The 21057-nt window shown below is 52.0% G+C and overlaps 1 protein-coding gene across 1 annotated transcript; it reads left to right on the forward strand.

Annotated features, from left to right (window-relative positions):
- Positions 1-1726: 1726 nt before the first annotated feature.
- ANPEP (alanyl aminopeptidase, membrane) lies at positions 1727-20814 on the forward strand. The gene is made up of 20 exons (XM_082620082.1): positions 1727-2728; positions 3260-3402; positions 3512-3651; positions 4084-4210; positions 4298-4452; positions 4715-4828; positions 4928-5071; positions 5252-5317; positions 5441-5506; positions 7108-7283; positions 7547-7626; positions 8930-9072; positions 9192-9247; positions 10175-10322; positions 13481-13572; positions 14030-14140; positions 14268-14435; positions 15163-15303; positions 15728-15809; positions 20204-20814. The coding sequence occupies exons 1-20, from the start codon at positions 1998-2000 to the stop codon at positions 20390-20392; spliced, it is 3072 nt and encodes a 1023-aa protein (XP_082476208.1). The 5' UTR covers positions 1727-1997; the 3' UTR covers positions 20393-20814.
- Positions 20815-21057: the final 243 nt, after the last annotated feature.

Here is a 21057-nt window from a genome sequence, read left to right on the forward strand (position 1 = left end):
TACTTACCATCCATGCATGCATTTGTTTACCAAGCTTCCAGGCAGGCTCAGGGGTTGCTGGGCCAAGCCAGGGCAGGGAGTGGCCAATGAATGAGGAGCTGACAGACGAGATGAGGGAGGAGACAAGCGTGGGCCCTGAGATGCATTTGGCCCTAGCAAGAGTCTTGCCTGTCTGCCATGGTTGGAGGAGGGCTCAGAGAAGGGGGTAGACAATTCTCCTAGGGCTAAGTGGGAGTGGAGACAGGGGTGGAGATGGGCTGCAAAGACTCCAATAAGGAGTGACTCCTGAATTGACTCACTCATTCATCCATGCACCCATTCACGCCTGTGTGCATTCACTCGGCAAATATGTATCGAGCAGCTACTATGTGCTGGGCACCGTGCCTAGTGCCAGTGAGCAGAAGCAGCCAAGGACCTGCTCTCATGGGGCCTGCCGTTGGTGGGGGAGACAGGCAACACTCAAGTCATCACCACACAGATCAAATGGAAAATTGTGCTGAGTTATAGGGCTTTGAAGAAGAGGTTTGTGGTTCCAAGGGGCCTGACCTAGTCACAGAGGTCAGGGTGTCTTCTCTGAAAAAGACTTGAAGGATAAATAGGAAGTAACTAGGGCAAGAAGGGGGAGAAGATGATCCAAGCAGAGGGAACTGCACATGCAAAGATCCTATGGTGGAGGGTCTGGGTGAAGGCCAGAGTGGCTGGAGTTCCACAACAGAGGGGAGTGTGGTGAGAATGAGGTTGGGAAGTGGTCCAGCTGATAGCACTTGAACTTGTGGGTGTCTTTAGAAGATTTGGTCTGAATTCCAAGAGCAAAGGGAAGGTTTTAAGCAGTGGTGCAAAATGATCCAATTTGTGTAGCAAACTAGTTTGAGGGGGCCCAAGTGGAAGTGAGGAGTCATGAGGGTTCAGCAGTGCCCACATAAAAAATGACAGTGGTTTTGACCAAGGACCTGGTGAGATTGGGGGGCAGGGTGAGTTGGATGTTGGGGTGAGGGTCTGGTGATGTTGAGGTCTGAAGAACTGGGCTGGTGGATGGGAAGGGTGATGATGAACATCATATTCCTGTAAGAACATATTATATTGAGCATGATAAGTAATATCTTCCTTTCTACCAAGGATAGAATGGTTGACCTCTGAGTAAGAAAGAAGGGAAGGATTTTCAGGTTCTACTATATGGTATTTAATATGTTTTCTCATTAAATCTGTTCAACAAATCTGAGAAGTAAATACTATTATTTATGTATGAGGAAAGGGGTCTCAGAAAGGTAAAATTACCTGCCCAAGGTCATGGCTGGGAAGAGGTTAAGCCTCCACCAGCCTCCTCTCTTAAAAAAAAAAAATGGCAAAACAACTTATTTCATTCTTCTCAGTGATCTTATAATTGAGGAAAAAGTTTTTGGCAGAAGGGAAAGGGAGGGGAACCTGGAAGAACTCCCTGCTCTGAAAGAATGCAAGGGAGGCTGGGGCCAGGTCACTGAGGAGCCCTGGGCATCCATCCAACCACAGGGGTGAACCAATGTGTTCTTGACCCGAGCCAGAAACCAACTCTCCCTTTCTCTTCATCTCCCGCCTCCTTGCTCCTGGGAAGTCCTTCTAACCTCCTGGACCTAACCTCGATCCTCCTGTTCCGGTGTCTATTGTCTCAGCTTGCAGGCAGATCCAAGCCACCTGGCCGCTCCCTCTCCCCGCTGGGCATGAAGCCTGACGCCTGCCCTTCAGCCCTCGGTGGGCTCCCAGGAAGCCTGTAACCGGACAGTTTGCTCCCAGCAGGTACCCCTGAGCTGCACTCCGCACACTGTTCCTGGATCTCCTCTCCGAAACCTGGGCAGAGTGTGTTCCCACCCAGTCCGGTGACCTTCGCCTGTCTGAACCCTGGTTAATTTTTGCCCAGTCTGCAGGCTGTGGGGCTCCTCCCCTTCAGGGATATAAGCCTGGCCCGAGGCTGTCCTGTGCCTCACCTGTCCTGAGCCTCCCCAAGCTCCCTCCGCACCCTCACCATGGCCAAAGGATTCTACATATCCAAGACCCTGGGCATCCTGGGCATCCTCCTGGGCGTGGCAGCCATAGCCACCATCATCGCTCTGTCTGTGGTGTATGCCCAGGAGAAGAACAAGAATGCCGGGTGTGCCACAACCGTGGCCCCTACGAGCCCCACGACCCCTACGAGCCCCACGACCCCTACGAGCCCCACGACCCCTACGAGCCCCACGACCACGGCCCCTACGAGCCCCACGACCCCTACGAGCCCCACGACCCCTACGAGCCCCACGACCAGCCTGACCACCACCATCACCGCGGCCACCACCTTGGATCAGAGCAAGCCGTGGAACCGATACCGCCTACCCACGACACTGTTGCCCGACTCCTACAATGTGACACTGAGGCCCTACCTCACTCCCAATGAGAATGGCCTCTATATCTTCAAGGGCACAAGCATCGTCCGCTTCATCTGCAAGGACCCCACTGACGTCATCATCATCCACAGCAAGAAGCTCAACTACACCACAACCCAGGGGCACATGGTGGCCCTGCGGGGCGTGGGGAACTTCTCGGTCCCCATAATCGACAGGACCGAGCTGGTAGAGCCCACGGAGTATCTGGTGGTGCACCTCAAGGGCTCGCTGGAGGCAGGCAGAATGTACGAGATGGAGAGTAGATTTCAGGGGGAGCTGGCCGACGACCTGGCAGGCTTCTACCGCAGCGAGTACATGGAAGACAATGTAAAAAAGTAAGTTAGAGCTGGGTCTGCTGGGTGGGGGCAAATCCTAGGTGCTGAGGCAGAGCTGGACCCTGGGAGCCAAGGAAGGGCTTGGGTTCGGGGCCTTTGAACCTTCGGGAGTCCTTGGCTGGCCCATCACTCCATCTGCAGCTCCGGTAGAGCAGCTACCAAGACAATCGACCCTTTCCCGGAGGGCTCCTCTATACTTTATTAGGGAGTGGGGATGAGAGATGAAATTGCCCCTTGGATAGATAGGAAAACAGGCTCTGAGGAAAGAAATTTGCCAAGGTTTCCCAGCCAATACAGGGATGGAACCTGCCAGGACTTTGACCCTGAGTCCAGAGGGAGCTCTGCTCTCCCATGTCAGCTGGCCTGTCGGCCTGGAGGTGGCCTGGAGGAGGTGGGGAGGGCAGGGATTAGGCCAGGCAGCATCTGTGCACCCCGTCCCTCCACACCCAGCAACACCCTGCAGCCCCATCCCCACACACACACGGGCACAGGCATTAAGCTGGCATACCCTCTAACCCCCGCTTCGGGCAGGGTGCTGGCCACGACACAGATGCAGTCTACAGATGCCCGGAAATCCTTCCCGTGCTTTGACGAGCCGGCCATGAAGGCCAGATTTAACATCACCCTCATCTACCCCAAGGAACTCACGGCCCTGTCCAACATGCCGCCCAAAGGTGAGCAGGTCTGGCTGGGGCCACACATCCTTGGAAAGGAGACCCCCAGGGCTGGGACACAGGGCAGGGAGAGGGCACAACCCCACATGCCTGCATGCTCCCTGTCCAGGTCCCAGTGTCCCGTTTGCAGAAGACCCCAACTGGAACATCACTGAGTTCGAAACCACACCTGTAATGTCCACATACCTTCTGGCCTACATCGTGAGCGAGTTCACGAGTGTGGATACAACGGCACCGAACGACGTCCAGGTATGGAGCTGAGGCCACCTATCCTTCCTCGGGATTGGTCCTGGCCTGGGAGATATTCCTATTTATCCTCATCTTTGTCCCAGCCCCTGAGTTGCTAGGCGGTGTTTGAATCCCAGTTCTGAGTGATCTTGGGCAAGTGCCTTAGGTTCTCTGACCCTCTGTCTCTGCATCTGAAAAGTGGGACCCTCCTCACGAAGGGAGTTCCCGACTCCTGGGTGCCAGACAGATGGTGTCTATGGCTATTGTTATTCCCCAAAGGCCCCTGCCTGTGACTCAAAGCTCTGAAGAGACACCCCTGCCTTCTCCTCCGCTGACCAAGCCTCCCAGTTTAACCTAGTTGGTCCCCCAGCCTGCCAGGCTTTGGGACTCGGCCCAGCCCACCTGCACCAGGACCCAAGAAGGGCCCCTGACCTACCTCTGTCTTCTTTGCAGGTCCGGATCTGGGCTCGGCCTAATGCAACTGCAGAGAACCATGGCATTTATGCCCTGAACGTGACAGGTCCCATCCTAAACTTCTTTGCCAATCATTTTGATACACCCTACCCACTCCCAAAATCTGGTGAGTGAGGTACCTCACATTGGGGGGAAGCGGATGGGTCTCCCCCCATAGCCCGAGGCCATCCCACCAACAGCCTGGACTCCCCAGACCAGGTTGCCTTGCCCGACTTCAACGCCGGTGCCATGGAGAACTGGGGACTCGTGACCTACCGGGAGAACGCGCTGCTGTTTGACCCACAGGCCTCCTCTATCAGCAACAAAGAGCGGGTTGTCACTGTGATTGCTCACGAGCTGGCCCACCAGGTAGCCCCCCAGTCATGGGGAGTGCAGACGAAGAATGAGGGGGGCTCTGGGAGGAGATGGCACAAGTTGTGGCCCCGTCCTTGGCAGCTGAGAAGGGAAGAGTTCCACCTGGCAGGGTGTCAGGGAAGAGAGTCATGATGATGTCGGTGAAGCCGAGCTCAAGACTGGCACACTGGGAACACTCGGTGAAGGATAGCTCTGGGTACCGTTAGTGACCGCAAGGCCCGAGTGGCTTGCTGGACTGACCTCCCCTCCCCCACAGTGGTTTGGGAACTTGGTGACCCTGGCCTGGTGGAATGATCTTTGGCTGAACGAGGGCTTTGCCTCCTACGTGGAGTACCTGGGTGCTGACTATGCAGAGCCCACCTGGAACCTGGTGAGCCCGCTGCCCAGGGATCTCCGGGGTCTGGGATGGGGGAAGACTTGGGTCACCCCCTCCTAGGCCAGTCTCCTGATGGCTGCTGGGGATTTGCAGAAAGACCTCATGGTGCCGAACGATTTGTACCATGTGATGGCTGTGGACGCGCTGGCCTCCTCCCATCCCCTGACCACCCCTGCTGACGAGGTCAACACACCCGCCCAGATCAGCGAGATGTTTGACTCCATCTCCTACAGCAAGGTGCTGCTCAGCCCCCGTGCTGGTCCTGAGACAGTAGGGGTCATGGGAAGGGAGGTGGGGTCTCGGCCCACAGGGGCCCACCGAAGCCAGGGGCTCCGGGAGCACCTGTTCCAGCCCGATGGGGACACAGGGTCTCCTGCTGGCTCGGCGCAGCCTTCTGAGCCCCCTCTCCTCCACCAGGGAGCCTCGGTCATCAGGATGCTTTCTGAGTTCCTGACTGAGGACCTGTTCAGGAAGGGCCTGGCGGTGAGTACCCTTGGCCAGCCATAGGGTGGGAGGTGTTTCCTCCAAGCCCCGGCCTACCACAGAGGCTGAGTGGTAGAGCCTGGGGCAGCAGCTTTACCCTCACCGTGCCCTGTCTTTCCACAGTCCTACTTGCATGCCTTTGCCTATCAGAACACCACCTACCTGGACCTGTGGGAACACCTGCAGATGGTCAGTAACAACCAGCCCCCCTGAAGCCATTCTGTGGGGGTCCTGAGATGCTGAAAGTCCCTGGGGGCAGCACACGTGTAAGAGAATGTGCCCAGCTCCACTGCTTACCCTCCCAGGCAGGCCATCTGGAGGCTTGGTTGCTCATCTGTAAAATGGGCGCAATGATGGCTCCTTGAAGGTGGTGTTATGAGAGCCTGGGTCACGAGCCCTGGCAGGCAGCCCCCCTCACGCTACAGTGAGCTCTGTGAGGGCAGCTGAGGAGTGCCGTCATCTGAGTAGCGAGGAAACGGGCTCTTGTGGTTCCCAAGCCCAAGCCTTCCTCTCCCTGGAACTTTGGAGCCAGTCATTCACCTACTCAGCATTCCTGGCTGCCGGGCGCCCCGGCTTGCCCCTCCCAGACATGACTTTGCACACACCAGCACCCTCGGTGCGCTCTCTGACCCTCCTATCCAGCCTCACCTTGCATTCCTGTCCATTCAGACCCTGAGTGGCCCCTGTCTTTGGGCAAACCCTCTGACCACTCCCACCCTCCCGCCTGCCCCTCCTCCCCACCTCTCTTGAGACTCTCCCCATCATCCCCCATCATGTCCTCTCCTTCGTGGCGGCCCCCACCCCTTCTCTGTGGCCCTGGTCAGCCCTACTGATCCCCCCATATGCCTGTGCTCCATGACCAGCCTGACCAGGGAGGGGAGGCCCAGGGCCTTGTCACAGTCACAGCTGGGCTCCAGGGCCCTCCTGGCCAGTCTCCAGCCCGACATCCATCTGCCACGAGGCCGGTCCACCTCCCACACCTCCCACAGCGTCAGTCCCTCCCCTCCACTTCCACTGTCTTTCTTGCCCAGCCTCAGTTTCCAGCGCCTTCCTTTCTTCCGAAGCCAAGCCCTCCTCCACACCAGCACCCCTCCAGCTCCATCTGCCCCTCCCTCTTTCCCTGAGCCCCTTCTCTCTGCAGTCCCCCTAGAGACTCCCTCTCCCTCAGCTTGCACCTTCCGACAGGGTCTTCTGCCCTCTATTTACGCTGTTCTTAGTTTTTTATTTTCTCAGTTATTAATAGATGTGGTTCGTTTTTTGTTATTATTATGAAAGCAATGCACACACATGGAAAGAGATGAAAAAAGATTTAAGACAATAACAATCACCCTAAGCCCATCCCCAGACCCTTATCCAGGTGCGTTTCCTTCACATCGCCATGACCCTCTCCTTCGAGCTGCCTGTGACATGGGGACACTGGTTTTCCTTCCTTTCTGTCTCCTCTCCCTGCCTGTCCTCCCGGGTTTGTTCAGGCTGAGCCATGGGCATCCTGGGTGCCCCTTCCTGACACACACCCACCTGAGGTTGGATCACAGAATGGGAGGCCACATAGATTTGCTTAATCAAAGTGGAATGAACCAGAGGCTGGGAAGCTCTTGGCTCATCCAGCACTGGGCAGCCGAGGAGACAGAGAGCCGGGCTGGGACCCCAGCTCCTGCCTCCCAGCCCAGTGCTCCTCCACTGCCTCCCAGCAAAGTGGTACCACTAAGGGGAGGCCAAGGTGCAAGGGGAGAGTGGGTGGGTGGGAGAATGGCAGTCGCTGATGGCCGCACCACATCCCTCTGCCCAAGGCTGTAGACAATCAGTCGACCATCATGCTGCCAGACACCGTGCATGCCATCATGGACCGCTGGACCCTGCAGATGGGCTTCCCCGTCATCACCGTGGACACCAAGACAGGGGGCATCTCCCAGAAGCACTTCCTCCTTGACCCCGAGTCCAACGTCACCCGCCCCTCAGATTTCAAGTGAGCAGATGAGGTCACTGAGACAGGCATCCTAGTGAGGGTTCTGAGGGGCAGTTGCTCTGGAACCCTCTGACCATAGCAGGGCCTGGCCCGCTGTGGCCCTGCCATAGTGGCTGTAGACAGTCTCCCTCCTGGGCCAGGAGGATGGGGGCGTTTAGTGCCAGAGTTGGGCAGAAACTGGAAGTCCAGGCAAGGCTGTTCTTTGCTGGCAGTGCCCAAGAGCTGCCATTTCTCACACCTGGCCTCTGGATCTCTTGTTGCAGCTACCTCTGGATTGTTCCCATCTCATCTATCAGAAGTGGCAACCTACAGGACCACTACTGGCTGCAGGGCAATGCAACAGGTAATCCAGCCCTGCCCTAGTGGACAGCAGCCCCATCCCATACTCCCAGCTCCTGGCCCACGTTCTGGGGTTATGGCAGGCCTCAGCCAGGGCTTCCTTCATCGTTTCATTCAACAAATGGAGCCAGCGTCTTTGGTTCTAATTTCTACGCTGTGTGACCCTGGCCAAGTTACCATCTCTCTCTGGTCTCCATTTCCCCATCTATACAATGGGGCTAGGAACAATATCTACCCCATTGAGTTGTGTGAAGGTTAAAGAAGAGGATTCCCATGAAATGTTTAAAACAGTGCCTGGCACATAGTATGAGCAGTCCTACTCTACCAGGCACTGAGGAAACCAAGGTCAAGGCAAGTCATCCTCTGCCTAAGCCAAGGCTGTAGATGAAGGGAAGGAAGACAAGCAGTTCAAACGTTCCAGAGCTGTGCTGAGTGCTTTAACAGAGGCATATGTGGCCTCTGGGGTACTGGGGCAGGTGGGTAGGGAGCAGGGAGTAGGGAGCTTCAACTTCATGGAGAGGTCAGGAAACCCTTCCTGGAGGAGGTGAGCTGAGTCAGAGTAAGAGCAGGAGTTCGCCAGGCTAATGGCAGCAGAGAGAAGCAGTCCAGGCAGAGTCAATAGCAAGTGCAAGGCTTGAGGTAGGAGAGAGCTCGGGGACTGAGTGTGGCTCGGGCAGAGGTGCGCCCTCGGTGAAGCGGGTCCCTGCAGGCTGCAGGAGACAATGGCTATGTCCTCGGGCCAGGAGGAGCTGGGACAGGTGGGAAGTGGGAAAGCCATTGGGTCTGACCTGCAGGTATGGAAGGATCCTCTCTGGCTGCCAGGAGAAAGGGTGGAGGGAGAGCCGTGAGGAGGGGGCACGGAGCCCCCAGGAAGAGATGAGCAGTGCTGGGGTGCTAACTGGATGGGAGGCGCTGCCTGGGTGTGATGGCGCTGTTACAAGCGGAGAGGTGGGAGGAGGAGGGGGTGGAGGGGGAGAGGCCGCCTGGGGAGTTGAGTGTGAGTGGCCGGGGGTGTGCCGATAGCGTTGTCCTGGTGGATGCCACTGGCCCGGCCACACAGAGCCTGTGGGAGGCAGGGCGGCCACTGAGGTTCAGAGATGGCAAATGGTCTGTCCGAGGTCCCCGGCCAGAGTCGGGCCCCGGCAGCCAGTCCTACCCCTCTTCTCTGCCCCTCTCTTTGGCATTGGCCCAGCGGCATGAGGGCCGGCTGCTGCCAGGCTGCAGTGGAGGCTGCTCTGCCGAGGCCTGGGTCAGGTCAGCCTGTGGCCTTCTGAGCAGCCCTGCCCAGCTCTGGTCTCTCTCCACAGCCCAGCATGATCTGTTCAAAACCAAAGAAGGAAAAGAGGAAGACTGGGTCCTGCTAAACGTCAACGTGACGGGCTATTACCAGGTGAACTACGATGTGAACAACTGGAGGAGGATTCAGAATCAGCTGCAGATAAGACCACAGGTGGGTACCTGCCGCCCCACCCATCCCCTGCCCGAGGCCCAGCCCCAGGACGGGGCCCCAGACTGCAGGGCCTGCCCGCACCGCCAGCCCGAGGTCACACGCTCTGTTGCCCCTTCTAGACCATCCCTGTCATCAATCGGGCGCAGGTCATCTACGACAGCTTCAACCTGGCCAGGTGAGTGCTCGGCCATGGAAGCCTGGAGACTTGGCGAGTGCGGTTCCATAGTGAGAGCCAGTGCTGCCTCCCGCCGTCCTCGCCGTGTGCCAGGCTCAGCACCGTGGGGTCCCTGTGCTTGTGCACACCCCTCCCTTGACCCCATGTCCCCGGAGATTGTCGGCGTCACAGCCCATACATCCCAGAGAAGGACTCTGAGATTCAGAGCTTGAGTACCCTGCCTGAGGTCACACATTAGCCCATGGCAGCCAGACGCAGTCCTGTCCAACTTCAAAACCACAGTGCACTCCACGGCACCAAGGTTTTCTGGAGGGCTACCTATGGCCCAGGCCACCATGCTCAGTGCTAAGAAAAATACGGGAAGGACAGGATAGAAGAGATGCAGCATGGATAAACAGATATTTATTGAGCAGCGGCTGTGTTCATGAGCACCAGCAGGTGCCAAGTTCTTAGGCATAAGTGATGTCACCCATAGACATGGACATTTATAAACCAAATATGCACAGATGGCCTGAGGAGGTGGAGGGGGGAAAGACCAGAGAGCCAAGCAAATCAGAGAAGAGGTGGGCAGAGTAAATAGCACAGGTTTCTTGTCTTTTTGAATCTCTGATCTGTCTCCTATGGGCTGTGTGGCCTTAGGCAAGGCACTTTACCTCTCTGAGCCTCAGTTTCCTCACCTGTAAAATGGGGATAATGAGCAAGGAAATGTGACTGGCAGTGGGTGAGGGCCAGGCCTGGGCTGGCCTTGTTTGTGGCACCACCCAGCATCCACATCCCTCACCCCTACCCCCAGCCCCACCCCTGGTGAATGCTGGAGCTGGCTCAGTTGGGCCTCTGGGACCTCAGGCTCTAGGAGGAGGCTGGGGTTCCCACAGTGAGGCTGGACTGGGTGGGGGTGCTTACTTGAGCCCCTCTGTCTGTTCCCAGTGCCCGTATAGTCCATGTCACCCTGGCGCTGAACAACACCCTCTTCCTGATCAATGAGACAGAGTACATGCCCTGGCAGGCCGCCCTGAGCAGCCTGAGGTACTTCAAGCTCATGTTCGACCGATCCGAGGTCTACGGCCCCATGAAGGTACAGAGGGGTATGGCGGGGTTCAAGGACCGATTCCCCAGTGCCTGAAATTACATCATAAGGAAGTGAATAGAAATATTGCCTGGAATGGTGAAACACGCCAGGTCCTTGGCAGTGGTGAGAGAGTAGGAGGGATGTAGGGTGAAGGGAGCAGGGACTGAGCAGGTGAGCAGGTTGGGCACAGCAAAGAAAGGACACAGACTTCTAGCAAAGTTTGCTAGATTTGGAAATTAGCAAATCCTTCTTTCAGAAGGCAACAGAAAAAGCCACAGTACAGGAAGGGGTTGGGAGTCGGGGAGAAGGCCTTCTACCAGCTGTGTGGACTCAGGCAATCCTCTTCAGACCCAGAGAACCCCTCCGTGAAAGGAGCAGGCCTGTGCCTGCCTAGCCTGCCCTAAGGGCCTGGAGGGGGATGCCGATGTTAACAGTTTTGAAGCTTGGGGGCACGGGCAGGGAGGATCAGAGGGAAACTGCTCGCTCTGGATCCATAGCTGACCCCATAAGGATGTTCATTGAAGTGTGGTTTATAAAAGACAAGAAAACCAAAAATACTCAAATGTCCAACAGTTGGAGTTGGTTAAGTAAACTAGAATATCCATTTGATGGAATATTATGTAGTCATTAAAAATGTTGTTCACATGATTAACTAACTGTTATGGTAAATGAGGTTTTAACTCACTTTAAACTCATTAACCTACCTACACCTTGGATTCACCCCATCCTCCTAATGTAGTAAAATCACAATATTTGGTCAACTCAGTATTCAGCATTTACTTTATGTGATTATTTAAATATCATTCTCCGCTGAGCCACATAAAGTACCATGTTTGTGTCTCCTTTTTATACATCTTATACAAATATATCAGATAATACATTAGTTTTGCTTTTTCCTGAAGGCATCCCTCCTGGAGCCCTCTGTCGGCCTGCTCCCTTCTAGAACTGCTACTCAGCTCCCATGCTGGGAGGCTCTCCATTGTTGCATCTCTTGTTTCCTGAACCCATGGATTCTTCCTTGAGTTTTCTCTCTATTAGGGGAGCACATCTTCCAGTTTTGGAGAAAGGGTTCATAAGAGGTGGATTTTTTCAGGTAGATTGTCTGAAATGTCTTTATTCCACCTTCACACTGCATTGAGAGTTTGCTTGGGTTTAGAAGTTTCTAGGTTGAGAGACTTCCCTGGCGGTCCAGTGGTTAGGACTCTGCACTGCCACTGTAGGGCGAATGGGTTCAATCCCTGATCAGGGAACTAAGATCCCACATGCCTCGCAGCATGGCCAAAAAATTGAAAAAAAAAAAAAAGTAGTTTCTATTTTGGAAATTATTCCTCAGGAAATTTCAGGTCTTTCTCCATTGACATCAAACCTCTCGTGTTTCTGTTGAGAAGCCCAGGGCCTTTCTTATTTCCAGTTCTTTGAATGAGGCCAGGTTCCCCTTCTGGAAGCTGTGGGCTCTTCTCTCCATGCTGGTGGTCCTTCATGCAGGCCTTTCTTATCCTTCTACATTTTCAACCTGGACAACTTTGCATTGCTCCTTTAAACTTTCTTCCTCTCCTTTTTCCCCCCGGTTCTCTCTTTCTGGGACCCTTGTTAATCCAATTCACTGCCCTTACATTGGTCCTCTAGTTTTCTTCTCTCCTATTTTCCAGCTTGTTGACTTTTTGTTCTGCCCTCTGGGATATGCCCTCAGTTTAGCACACCACCTCTCCTCATTTTTTCTATCATATATTTAAGTTTCCAAGTGCTATTCCTAGCTCCAGCGTCCTATGCAATATCTTCTCTGAGCTCTTGGAGGATATTTATCATAGGCTTTTATGAAGTTTTCTTTTTCTTTCACTGACTTGTTTCCTCCAAGTCTTCTGTTTGTTTTGATCTCCTCTTTCAAGTTGGAAGCTGAGCTGCCCCTTTGAATTTGAGAGTGAGGCAGTGGTTGAAAGCTCCACGAGGAGGTGGAGTTTGTCACCTGCAGTCTTGTTATGGGGTGACTAGGTGGACAAGTAACTCCTCGTGGGGACCCTCAGAAATTAATATCTGTGACTGTGTTCCCTCGAGACCATTCAGTCTCCAGAGTGATCCTCTGTCTTATGCAGTTGAGGCTCACTTTCTGGGATCAGGGTGGGGAAGGAAACTGGGGGTACCTCCATTTAGGCTGTAAACTTTCACCTCTGGCCCTCTCTGCAATTCAGCAACCCTCCTACTGTGTCTGGGGACCCTAGTGCTGAGCCCCTCTGATTCAGCCTTGCTCATGGGGGAGGGAGGGGTGTTGCTTGAGGCAGGGAGGGAAGTGGGCGCTTGAGGGTTTAATTAGTCCCTCTACAGACTTTGACTCCATTGCCCTCCTCACAGCCCGGCCTCACTCCTGTCCCCTGCACACCCATCCCTCTAATCCTGAGCCTCGTCACAGCAAGCTCCTTGCTTCTGTCTCCATCTCCCCCATGGCAGGTGCTCTGCTGCAGACCCCCGCCTTGGCCAAGCCTGTTCCATCTCCCTCTCTCCACCTCCCAGCTCCTACACTGTGTGGATGTCTCATCCACTGTTGTTTCCTTTCCAATTCTCTTTGCTCTTGGGGGTTTATTCCTTTTACATTTGGATGCGGATTCTGGTTGACACACATGATAATCTACTGTATTGAACCAGCATCTGCAAAGGATTTTAATAACATGGGTTGGGCCTTACACGACAATGCCAGCTAAAAGAACAGCATGCAGAATTGTAGATATGCTGGGTAGAAAAGAGAAAGGAAGGGGCAAACTCACCGATTTGGAAGTCGTGGATTTGGTAAGTCCTGGGGTGGTTAGTATTTTCTGCCTATGCTTTACAGTGTTTTCTAAATTCCCCACAATAAAGGCAGAATACTTATGATCAGGTGGTGGGGGATGGTAGGCCCTAAAACTGTATTAGGAAATGGTGATACTTAGACATTGAGTGTCTGAACTGGTGGAGGAGAAAGAATCTCAGATCAGTCAGTCATCTGAGACCTGGACTAGCGCCGGCTCCTTTGACCACTATCTGGCCTTGGGCAAGGCCCTTAGCCTCTGGCCTCTTGCTTCTGTAGCCATTAGCCCTTGCTACACTTGCCCACCCACATCAGAGGCTCCGTGGGGCTCCAGGTTGGTCAGGCATGAGTCTCCTCTTTGAGGCTGTTCATGTTTTCTTTTTCTCAGAGTTACCTCAGGAAACAGGTTAAACCCCTCTTCCTATATTTTGAAAATCTCACCAAAAACTGGACTGAGCGCCCAGAAAGCCTGATGGACCAGTGAGTATGACCTCTCTTGGGTCCGGAGATCACAGGTGGCCCAGGCACCCTGACCTGGGAAGTCCAGAGCAAGTCCCAGCAGCATCCTCCTCTGAAGTTCCCAACTCCTGGCTGGACCAGGGCCACCAGTCAGGGAGAAACCCCCCCACCCACTAGGAATAGGGAGCCCTGCCCTGAGGCTCTATGTGGCCTCTTTGTACAAGGGACCAAACTGAAATTTCAAGGTCCCCTCACCGGCACTGTTACTCAGATTCCAGGTGTTGAAGGTGGGGCTGGAGTCTGTGCCCGCCGTCCCTGGGCTGCCCAAGACAAGAAGCACAGAGGGGGACCCAAAGGGCGGGTGGGCTGCAACCTTAGAGCCCCAGCCCTGCTGCCCTGCCTGGAGTTGTGTGTCAGCAGGGGAGTCTTTGCCAGAGTCAGAGCCAGGCATGCTGACAGAGTGTCACCCCTGGGGCAGGTACAATGAGATTAATGCCATCAGCACTGCCTGCTCCAATGGGCTGCCTAAGTGTGAGGAGCTGGCCAAGAACCTTTACAACCAGTGGATGGAGAACCCCAAAAATAACCCGTGAGTGTGTCCCCTGCTTGTCTCCTGATCTTTATCTGTCCCTCAAGCTCACAGCCCCGTCCTCATCAGACCCTCGTCCCACCCTCCCTGCTGCTGCTCTACCCCTGACACCCTGATCCCACACCAGGATCCACCCCAACCTGCGGTCCACCATCTACTGCAACGCCATCGCCCAGGGCGACCAGAAAGAGTGGGACTTTGCCTGGAGCCAGTTACAACAAGCCCAACTGGTTAATGAAGCTGACAAACTCCGCTCAGCGCTGGCCTGCACCAACCAGGTCTGGCTCCTGAACAGGTGAGGACCAGAGCTGGACGGGGCTGGTGAGTTCCCCTCCCCGCCGGGGACCAGGGTCCCAATGTGGGGGAGAAAGAACCAGCCAGGCGCCCACACTCTCCTCCGTGGGATCCTCACAAACCTGTGCAGTGGAGCAGTGTGTTTCCCAGTTTTACAGATGAGGACACTGAGGCTCAAAGAAGCAAAACAACATGCCCAAAGTCTAGAAGCTTTACTAAGTGAAAAAGACAAGATTTGAATCTGGATCTGGGTCCACGTCCTGTGCCTTTAACTGCTGCAGTCTCCTAGCCTTTACCACTCTGTCAAGGGCTGTGGTGCACCTGGACCTGAGGCCTTCTGGACATCCAGCTGGGCACCCCCCAAACCCTTGGATGAGGGCTCCTGGCTCCCACTGTTGTGCCTCTTATGCCATCTTCTGTACTTCAGTAAAGAAGAGCTACCCTCAATGGCAAAGACAGGAGTGGCCACCCTACCTGGTGCAGCGCTTACCCCTTCCTTCGTTCATTCATCGTCAGATATTTATCAAGCACTTGGTCTATGTCAGTATGATACCTGGCATAGCCAGTGACCCCGCTTAGTGGACTCAGTGTCCCATCTACAGGAGGGCGGTAGGACCGAGGAGTCTTTAACCGCAGCATGCTGAAGGCATGTTGAGAGGTTGCAGGAGAGGTGTGTGGGGTGGAGGGCAGGGTCCTTTTACTTATTACGCAGCATGCTGTCCTCACAGGTACCTGAGTTACACCCTGAACCCAGACCTCATCCGGAAGCAGGATGCCACCTCCACCATTAACAGCATTGCCAGCAATGTCGTCGGGCAATCTCTGGCCTGGGACTTTGTCCAGAGCAACTGGAAGAAACTCTTTCAGGAGTGAGTCTGCTGAGAGCATGTTAGGGGAAGCGCACACCAAGGCTGTGTCCCCTGGGGGTGGGCTGTGTGCACCAGACCCTGTAGGGTTGGGAGTGGAGGGTAGACACTGCATCGGAGTGGTCCACAAAGAACCCAGCTTGAGGTCGGGAAGGGACAGGAATTGAAAGACGTGGCAGCGGGGCACAGCTGTCCCTTTTCCCACTTGGGGGAAAGAAAGTCTGGCTGGTGGGAGTGTTCTCTGAAGAGATGGGAGCAAGGACACTGCAATCAAACCTGTGTTCAAGTCCCTAGTGGTGTCTCCTAGGACATGTCATTTCATCGCATCTACGAGATGGGGACAGTCACAGGGTCCTGTGTCACCTGCCAGTCACTGAACATTTGTTCCTGGCCCCCCTCACGGTTCCTCTCTCTCCCTGCCCTGCAGTTACGGTGGTGGTTCCTTCTCCTTCTCCAACCTCATCCAGGCTGTGACCAGAAGATTCTCCACTGAGTTCGAGCTGCAGCAGGTAAGAAGCCCCAGACCTTGGAGCGGCATCCAGAGGCCCATCCCCAGTCTCAAGGGACAGCCGCCACTCAGCTCCCACTGCATGTGTTCACAAAGCAGCAGGGCTCCATGTGGTCAGGCCTTCCTCATGTACAGGGGAAGCTGGGTATCCAGACTTTCTAAATGTCACAATTCAATCACAGATATTCATCTTGGAATTTTTGTATAGGTAAAAGGTAAAGAGAATAATATAATGAACCTCCATGTACCCATTACTCAGACTGAACAATTATTAACATTTGCTGATATTTTTTTGGGGCGGACAGTTTTCAAGCTAATCATTGATATTATATAATTTCACCTATAAACACTTTAGTCATATCTAAAATAAAGGAATTTTAAAAACATAATCTATCATTAGCAAATACAAGAAAATTAACAATGCCTTACTATCATCTTATACCCAGGCCATTTTCAAATTCTCTGTCTTTTTTTTTTTTTTTTTGGCCGTGCCACAGCCGCTTGTGGGATCTTAGTTCCCTGACCAGCGATTGAACCTGTGCCCCCTGCACTGGGAGCGCAGAGTCTTACCACTGGGTCCAGGGAAGTCCCCTATGTTCACGTTTTTGAGTGAACCTCTGTTTTTACTTCTCGTAGGTGTACACCTAGGAGTGGAATTGCTAGGTCATTTGGTAACTGTGTTTAACTTTTTGAGAAACTGCCAAAATGTTTTCCAAAGCAACGGCACCAACTTACATTCCCACCAGCAATGTATGAAGGTTTCAATTTATGTTTTGGGGAAAATTGTTATTTTCCTTTTTTAAAAAATTATAGCCATCCTACTGGGTGCAAAGTGGTATCTCACTGTGGTTATGAGTTGCATTTCTCGGATGACTAATGATGTTTAGCATCTTTTCATGTGCTTCTTGGCCATTTGTATATCTTCTTTGAGAAATGTCTATTCAAATCCTTCACTCTTTTTTTTTTTTTTGCGGTACGCGGGCCTCTCACTGTTGTGGCCTCTCCCATTGCGGAGCACAGGCTCCGGACGCACAGGCTCAGCGGCCATGGCTCACGGGTCCAGCCGCTCCGCGGCATGTGGGATCTTCCCAGACCGGGGCACGAACCCCCGTTCCCTGCATCGGCAGGCGGACTCTCAACCACTGCGCCACCAGGGAAGCCCTTTCACTCATTTTTTTAAAAAATAAATTTATTTATTTATTTTTGGCTGCATTGGGTCTTCATGACTGCGCGTGGGCTTTCTCTAGTTGCGGCGAGTGGGGGCTGCTCTTCATTGCCGTGCACCGGCTTCATTGTGGTGGCTTCTCTTGTTGCGGAGCATGGGCTCTGGGCACGCGGGCTCAGTAGTTGTGGCACGCGGGCTTAGTTGCTCTGCGACATGTGGGATCTTCGCGGACCAGGGCTCGAACCCGTGTCCCCTGCATTGGCAGACAGATTCTTAACCACTGTGCCACCAGGGAAGCCCCCTTCACTCAGTTTTTAATTGGTATATTTGTCTTTTTATTGTTGAGTTATAAGAGTTCTTTATATATTCTGGATACTAGGCCCTTATTAGACAAATGATTTGCAAATATTTTCTCCCATTTTGTGGATTGTCTTTTCAGTTTCTTGATAGTGTCTTTGATACATGAAGTTTTCAATTTAAAAAATATTTATTTATTTATTTATTTATGGCTGCATTGGGTCTTCATTGCTGCGCGTGGGCTTTCTCTAGTTGCGGCGAGCTGGGGCTACTCTTCGTTGTGGTGCGCACGCTTCTTGCTGCGGTGGCTCCTCTTGTTGCGGAGCACGGGCTCTAGGCACGCGGGTTTCAGTAGTTGTGGCATGTGGGCTCAGTAGTCGTGGCTAGCGGGCTGTAGAGCTCAGGCTCCGTAGTTGTGGCACACGGGCTTAGTTGCTCCGCGGCATGTGGGATCTTCCCGACCCAGGGATCGAACCCATGTCCCTTGCATTGGCAGGCGGATTCTCTACCACTGAGCCACCAGGGAAGTCCAATAGTTTTTTATTTTGATGAAGTCTAACTTTCTAGTTTTCTTTTGTTGCTTGTGCTTTATGTGTCATATATAAGAAACAATTACCTAATCCAAGGTCACAAAGATTTACACCTATGCTTTTTACTAAGATTCTTATCATTTTAGCTCTTACATTTAGGAGTGATCAATTTTGACTTAATTTTTGTACATGGTGTAAGGCAGAGGTCCGATTTCATCCCTTTGCATGTGACTATCCAGTTGTCCCAGTACCATTTATTAAAAGGACTATTCTTTTTTTTGTAATATCATTAATTTATTAAAAAATTTTATTGGAGTATAGTTGATTTACAATGTTGTGTCAGTTTCAGGTGTACAGCAAAGTGATTCAGTTATACGTATACATATATTCATTCTTTTTCAGATTCTTTTCTCATATAGCTTATCATAGAATATTGAGTAATGCTCCATGTGCCATACAGTAGGTCCTTGCTGATTATCTATCTTATATATAGTAGTGTGTGTATATTAATCCCAAGGTCCTGATTTATCCCTCCAGGCCCCCATGTTTCCCCTTTGGTAACCATAAGTTTGTTTTCAATATCTGTAAGTCTGTTTCTGTTTTGTAAATAAGTTCATTTGTGACATTAAAAAAAAATAGACTCCACATATAAATGATATCATATGATATTTGTATTTCTCTGTCTGACTTACTTCATTTAGTATGATAATCTCTAGGTCCATCCATGTTGCTGCAAATGGCATTATTTCATTCTTTTTTATGGCTGAGTAATATTCCATTGTATATATGTACCACATCTTCTTTATTCATTCCTCTGTTGATAAAAGAACTATTCTTTCACCCATTGAATGATCTTGGCACCTTTGTTGAAAATCAATTGACTGTAAATTTTAGGGTCTATTTCTGGACTCTCAATTCTATTTCATTGATCTGTTTGTCTTTATGCTAGTACACATTGTCTTGGTTCTCATAGATTTTTAGTGAGTTTTGAAATCAGGATTGTGGGCCCTCCAACTTTGTTCTTTTTCAAGATCACTTGGCTATTTTGAATCTTTGCATTTCTTTATGAATTTTAGGATCAGCTTGCCAATTTCTGCAAAAAAATACAGTTGGAATTTTGATAGGGATTGTATTGAATCTGTAGATCAGTTTGGGGAGTATTTCCATGTTAGTAATATTAAATCTACCAATCCATTAATACAGATTTATTTGTCATTATTTTTCCTTTTATTTAGGTCTTCTTAATTTTTCTCAACAATATTTTATAGTTTTCAGCATACTGGTCTTGCAATTCTTTTGTCAAATTTATTCCTAAGTATTTTATTCTTTTTGATGCTATTGTAAATGGAACTGTTTTCTTAATTTCATTTTCAGATTTTTCACAGCTAGTGTATAGAAATACAATTGATCTTTGTATATTGCTCTTATATCCTGCAACCTTGTTGAACTCATAAGTTTTAATAGTTGTGCTTTTTTATTTTTCGATTCCTTGGGATTTTCTGTATACAAAATCGTGTCATCTGCAAATAGAGATAGTTTACTTCTTCCTTTCTGGATGCTTTTAATTTCATTTTCTTGCCTAATTGCCCTCGCTACAACCTCCAGTATTAATACATCTTTTAATCTGTAGCATCTCTTTAAAAACAACAACAACAACAAAAAGCATTTATTTGCTCAAGCAACTGGGCCATTTGTACTATAGAAATGGCCACATTTTGAATTTGGCTGGTTGCTTCCTTGTGGTGTCTGTTTAATTTGTTCCTCTCTCCTCCCTTGATTGGATTGAGATTGTAATTCATTTAAAAACTGAGGATCAACTCAATAAGAACCTCACAATGAAGGTTAAATACATGTAGGAGCCAGGCTGAACCTTGGGGCAGTCATTTTTTTAAAAATTTATTTATTTATTTTTGGCTGTGTTGCGTCTTTGTTGCTACATGCAGGCTTTCTCTAGTTGCAGCAAACAGGGGCTACTGTTAGTTGTGGTGCGCGGGCTTCTCACTGCAGTGGCTTTTCTTGTTGCAGAGCGCGGGCTCTTGGCGTGCAGGCTTGCTTCAGTAATCGTGGCTCGCGGGCTCTAGAGTGGAGGCTCAGTGGTTGTGGCGCACGGACTTAGTTACTCCGAGGCATGTGGGATCTTCCCGGACAAGGGCTGGAACCCACATCCCTTGCATTGGGAGGCGGATTCTTAACCACTGCACCATTAGGGGAGCCCAGGGCTGTCATTTTTGACCCCTGCCAGGGAGAGGGAAGGACTGGCCCTCCCTGTCCTGGAGAACAGGCTGTGGCTCCCATCCCCAGGGGCCCTAACACGGAGGGGGAGGACAGAGGACCTGGCAGCCCTCTCCTCAGGGCTGTGTTAGAGACCTAACCTGGGGCTCAGAGTTATCCTTTTCCTCGCAGCTGGAGCAGTTCAAGAAGAACAACATGGATGTAGGCTTCGGCTCGGGCACCCGGGCTCTGGAGCAAGCCCTGGAGAAGACCAAAGCCAACATCAAGTGGGTGAAGGAGAACAAGGAGGAGGTGTTAAAGTGGTTCACAGAAAACAGCCAAATAGTCCCTGGTCCTTACAGTCACCTGGCCCCCATGTGAGATGCCCATGTGTGTCTATCCAAGTGGCTCATGGTAGCCCCATTCCTGAAGCCTGAGGCACCTGTGTCCTCCCCTTAGGAACAGAGTCTCTGGCCCATGTTCCCTCCACTCTGCCCAGGGGGCCAATCCAGTTTCTGATGGCCAGACTGTCCAAGTGCCTCCCAGCCCCTGCCCCTCATGCCAACCCTACCCCAGGCCTGGCATGGCTCCTGTCACCCAGGTCCCTGGGGCTGATCTCAGGGAAGTCCAGCTCCAGGGCCAGATGAGCAGAGGCCCTCGATGGATGATGGACTGCCTTGGAGGGCTGCCCTGTGCCCTCTCTCACCCTCCCATAAGGACCCTGAATCTGAGGAGTCAACAGAGCACCAGATCTGTATATTTTTTTCTAAGATAAAATGTAAATAAAAGATTTCTAGATGAGTTTCCAGACTCATTACTAAACTAGAGCAGGAGTGGGTCTGCACAACAGCTAGAGAACCTGGGGTGCATGGGGGCCTTGGACCCCCAGGAAACAGGAGGGAAGAAGTACCCAGCCTGCCGGTCCTTCCTAGAACACCTGTATGGCAGTGTCTGCCTGCAGTGTTCATTTCATTGGCAGGATTGAGACTCTGGGTGCTGGGGAACCACTGGAGGTGGAAGGAATGGGGACACAGCGGTCCCCAAGG

The sequence above is a fragment of the Mesoplodon mirus genome (genome assembly GCF_964341445.2).
Source record: "Mesoplodon mirus genome assembly, chromosome: 4".
NCBI classification, from domain to species: Eukaryota; Metazoa; Chordata; class Mammalia; order Artiodactyla; family Ziphiidae; genus Mesoplodon; species Mesoplodon mirus.

Coding starts and splice junctions, on each gene's coding strand:
- ANPEP (XM_082620082.1), top strand. CDS start 1,998: ATGGCCAAAGGATTCTACATATCCAAGACCCTGGGCATCCTGGGCATC. Junction 3,652..4,083: donor CGGCACCGAACGACGTCCAG/GTATGGAGCTGA, acceptor TCTTCTTTGCAG/GTCCGGATCTGGGCTCGGCC. Junction 4,211..4,297: donor CTACCCACTCCCAAAATCTG/GTGAGTGAGGTA, acceptor TGGACTCCCCAG/ACCAGGTTGCCTTGCCCGAC.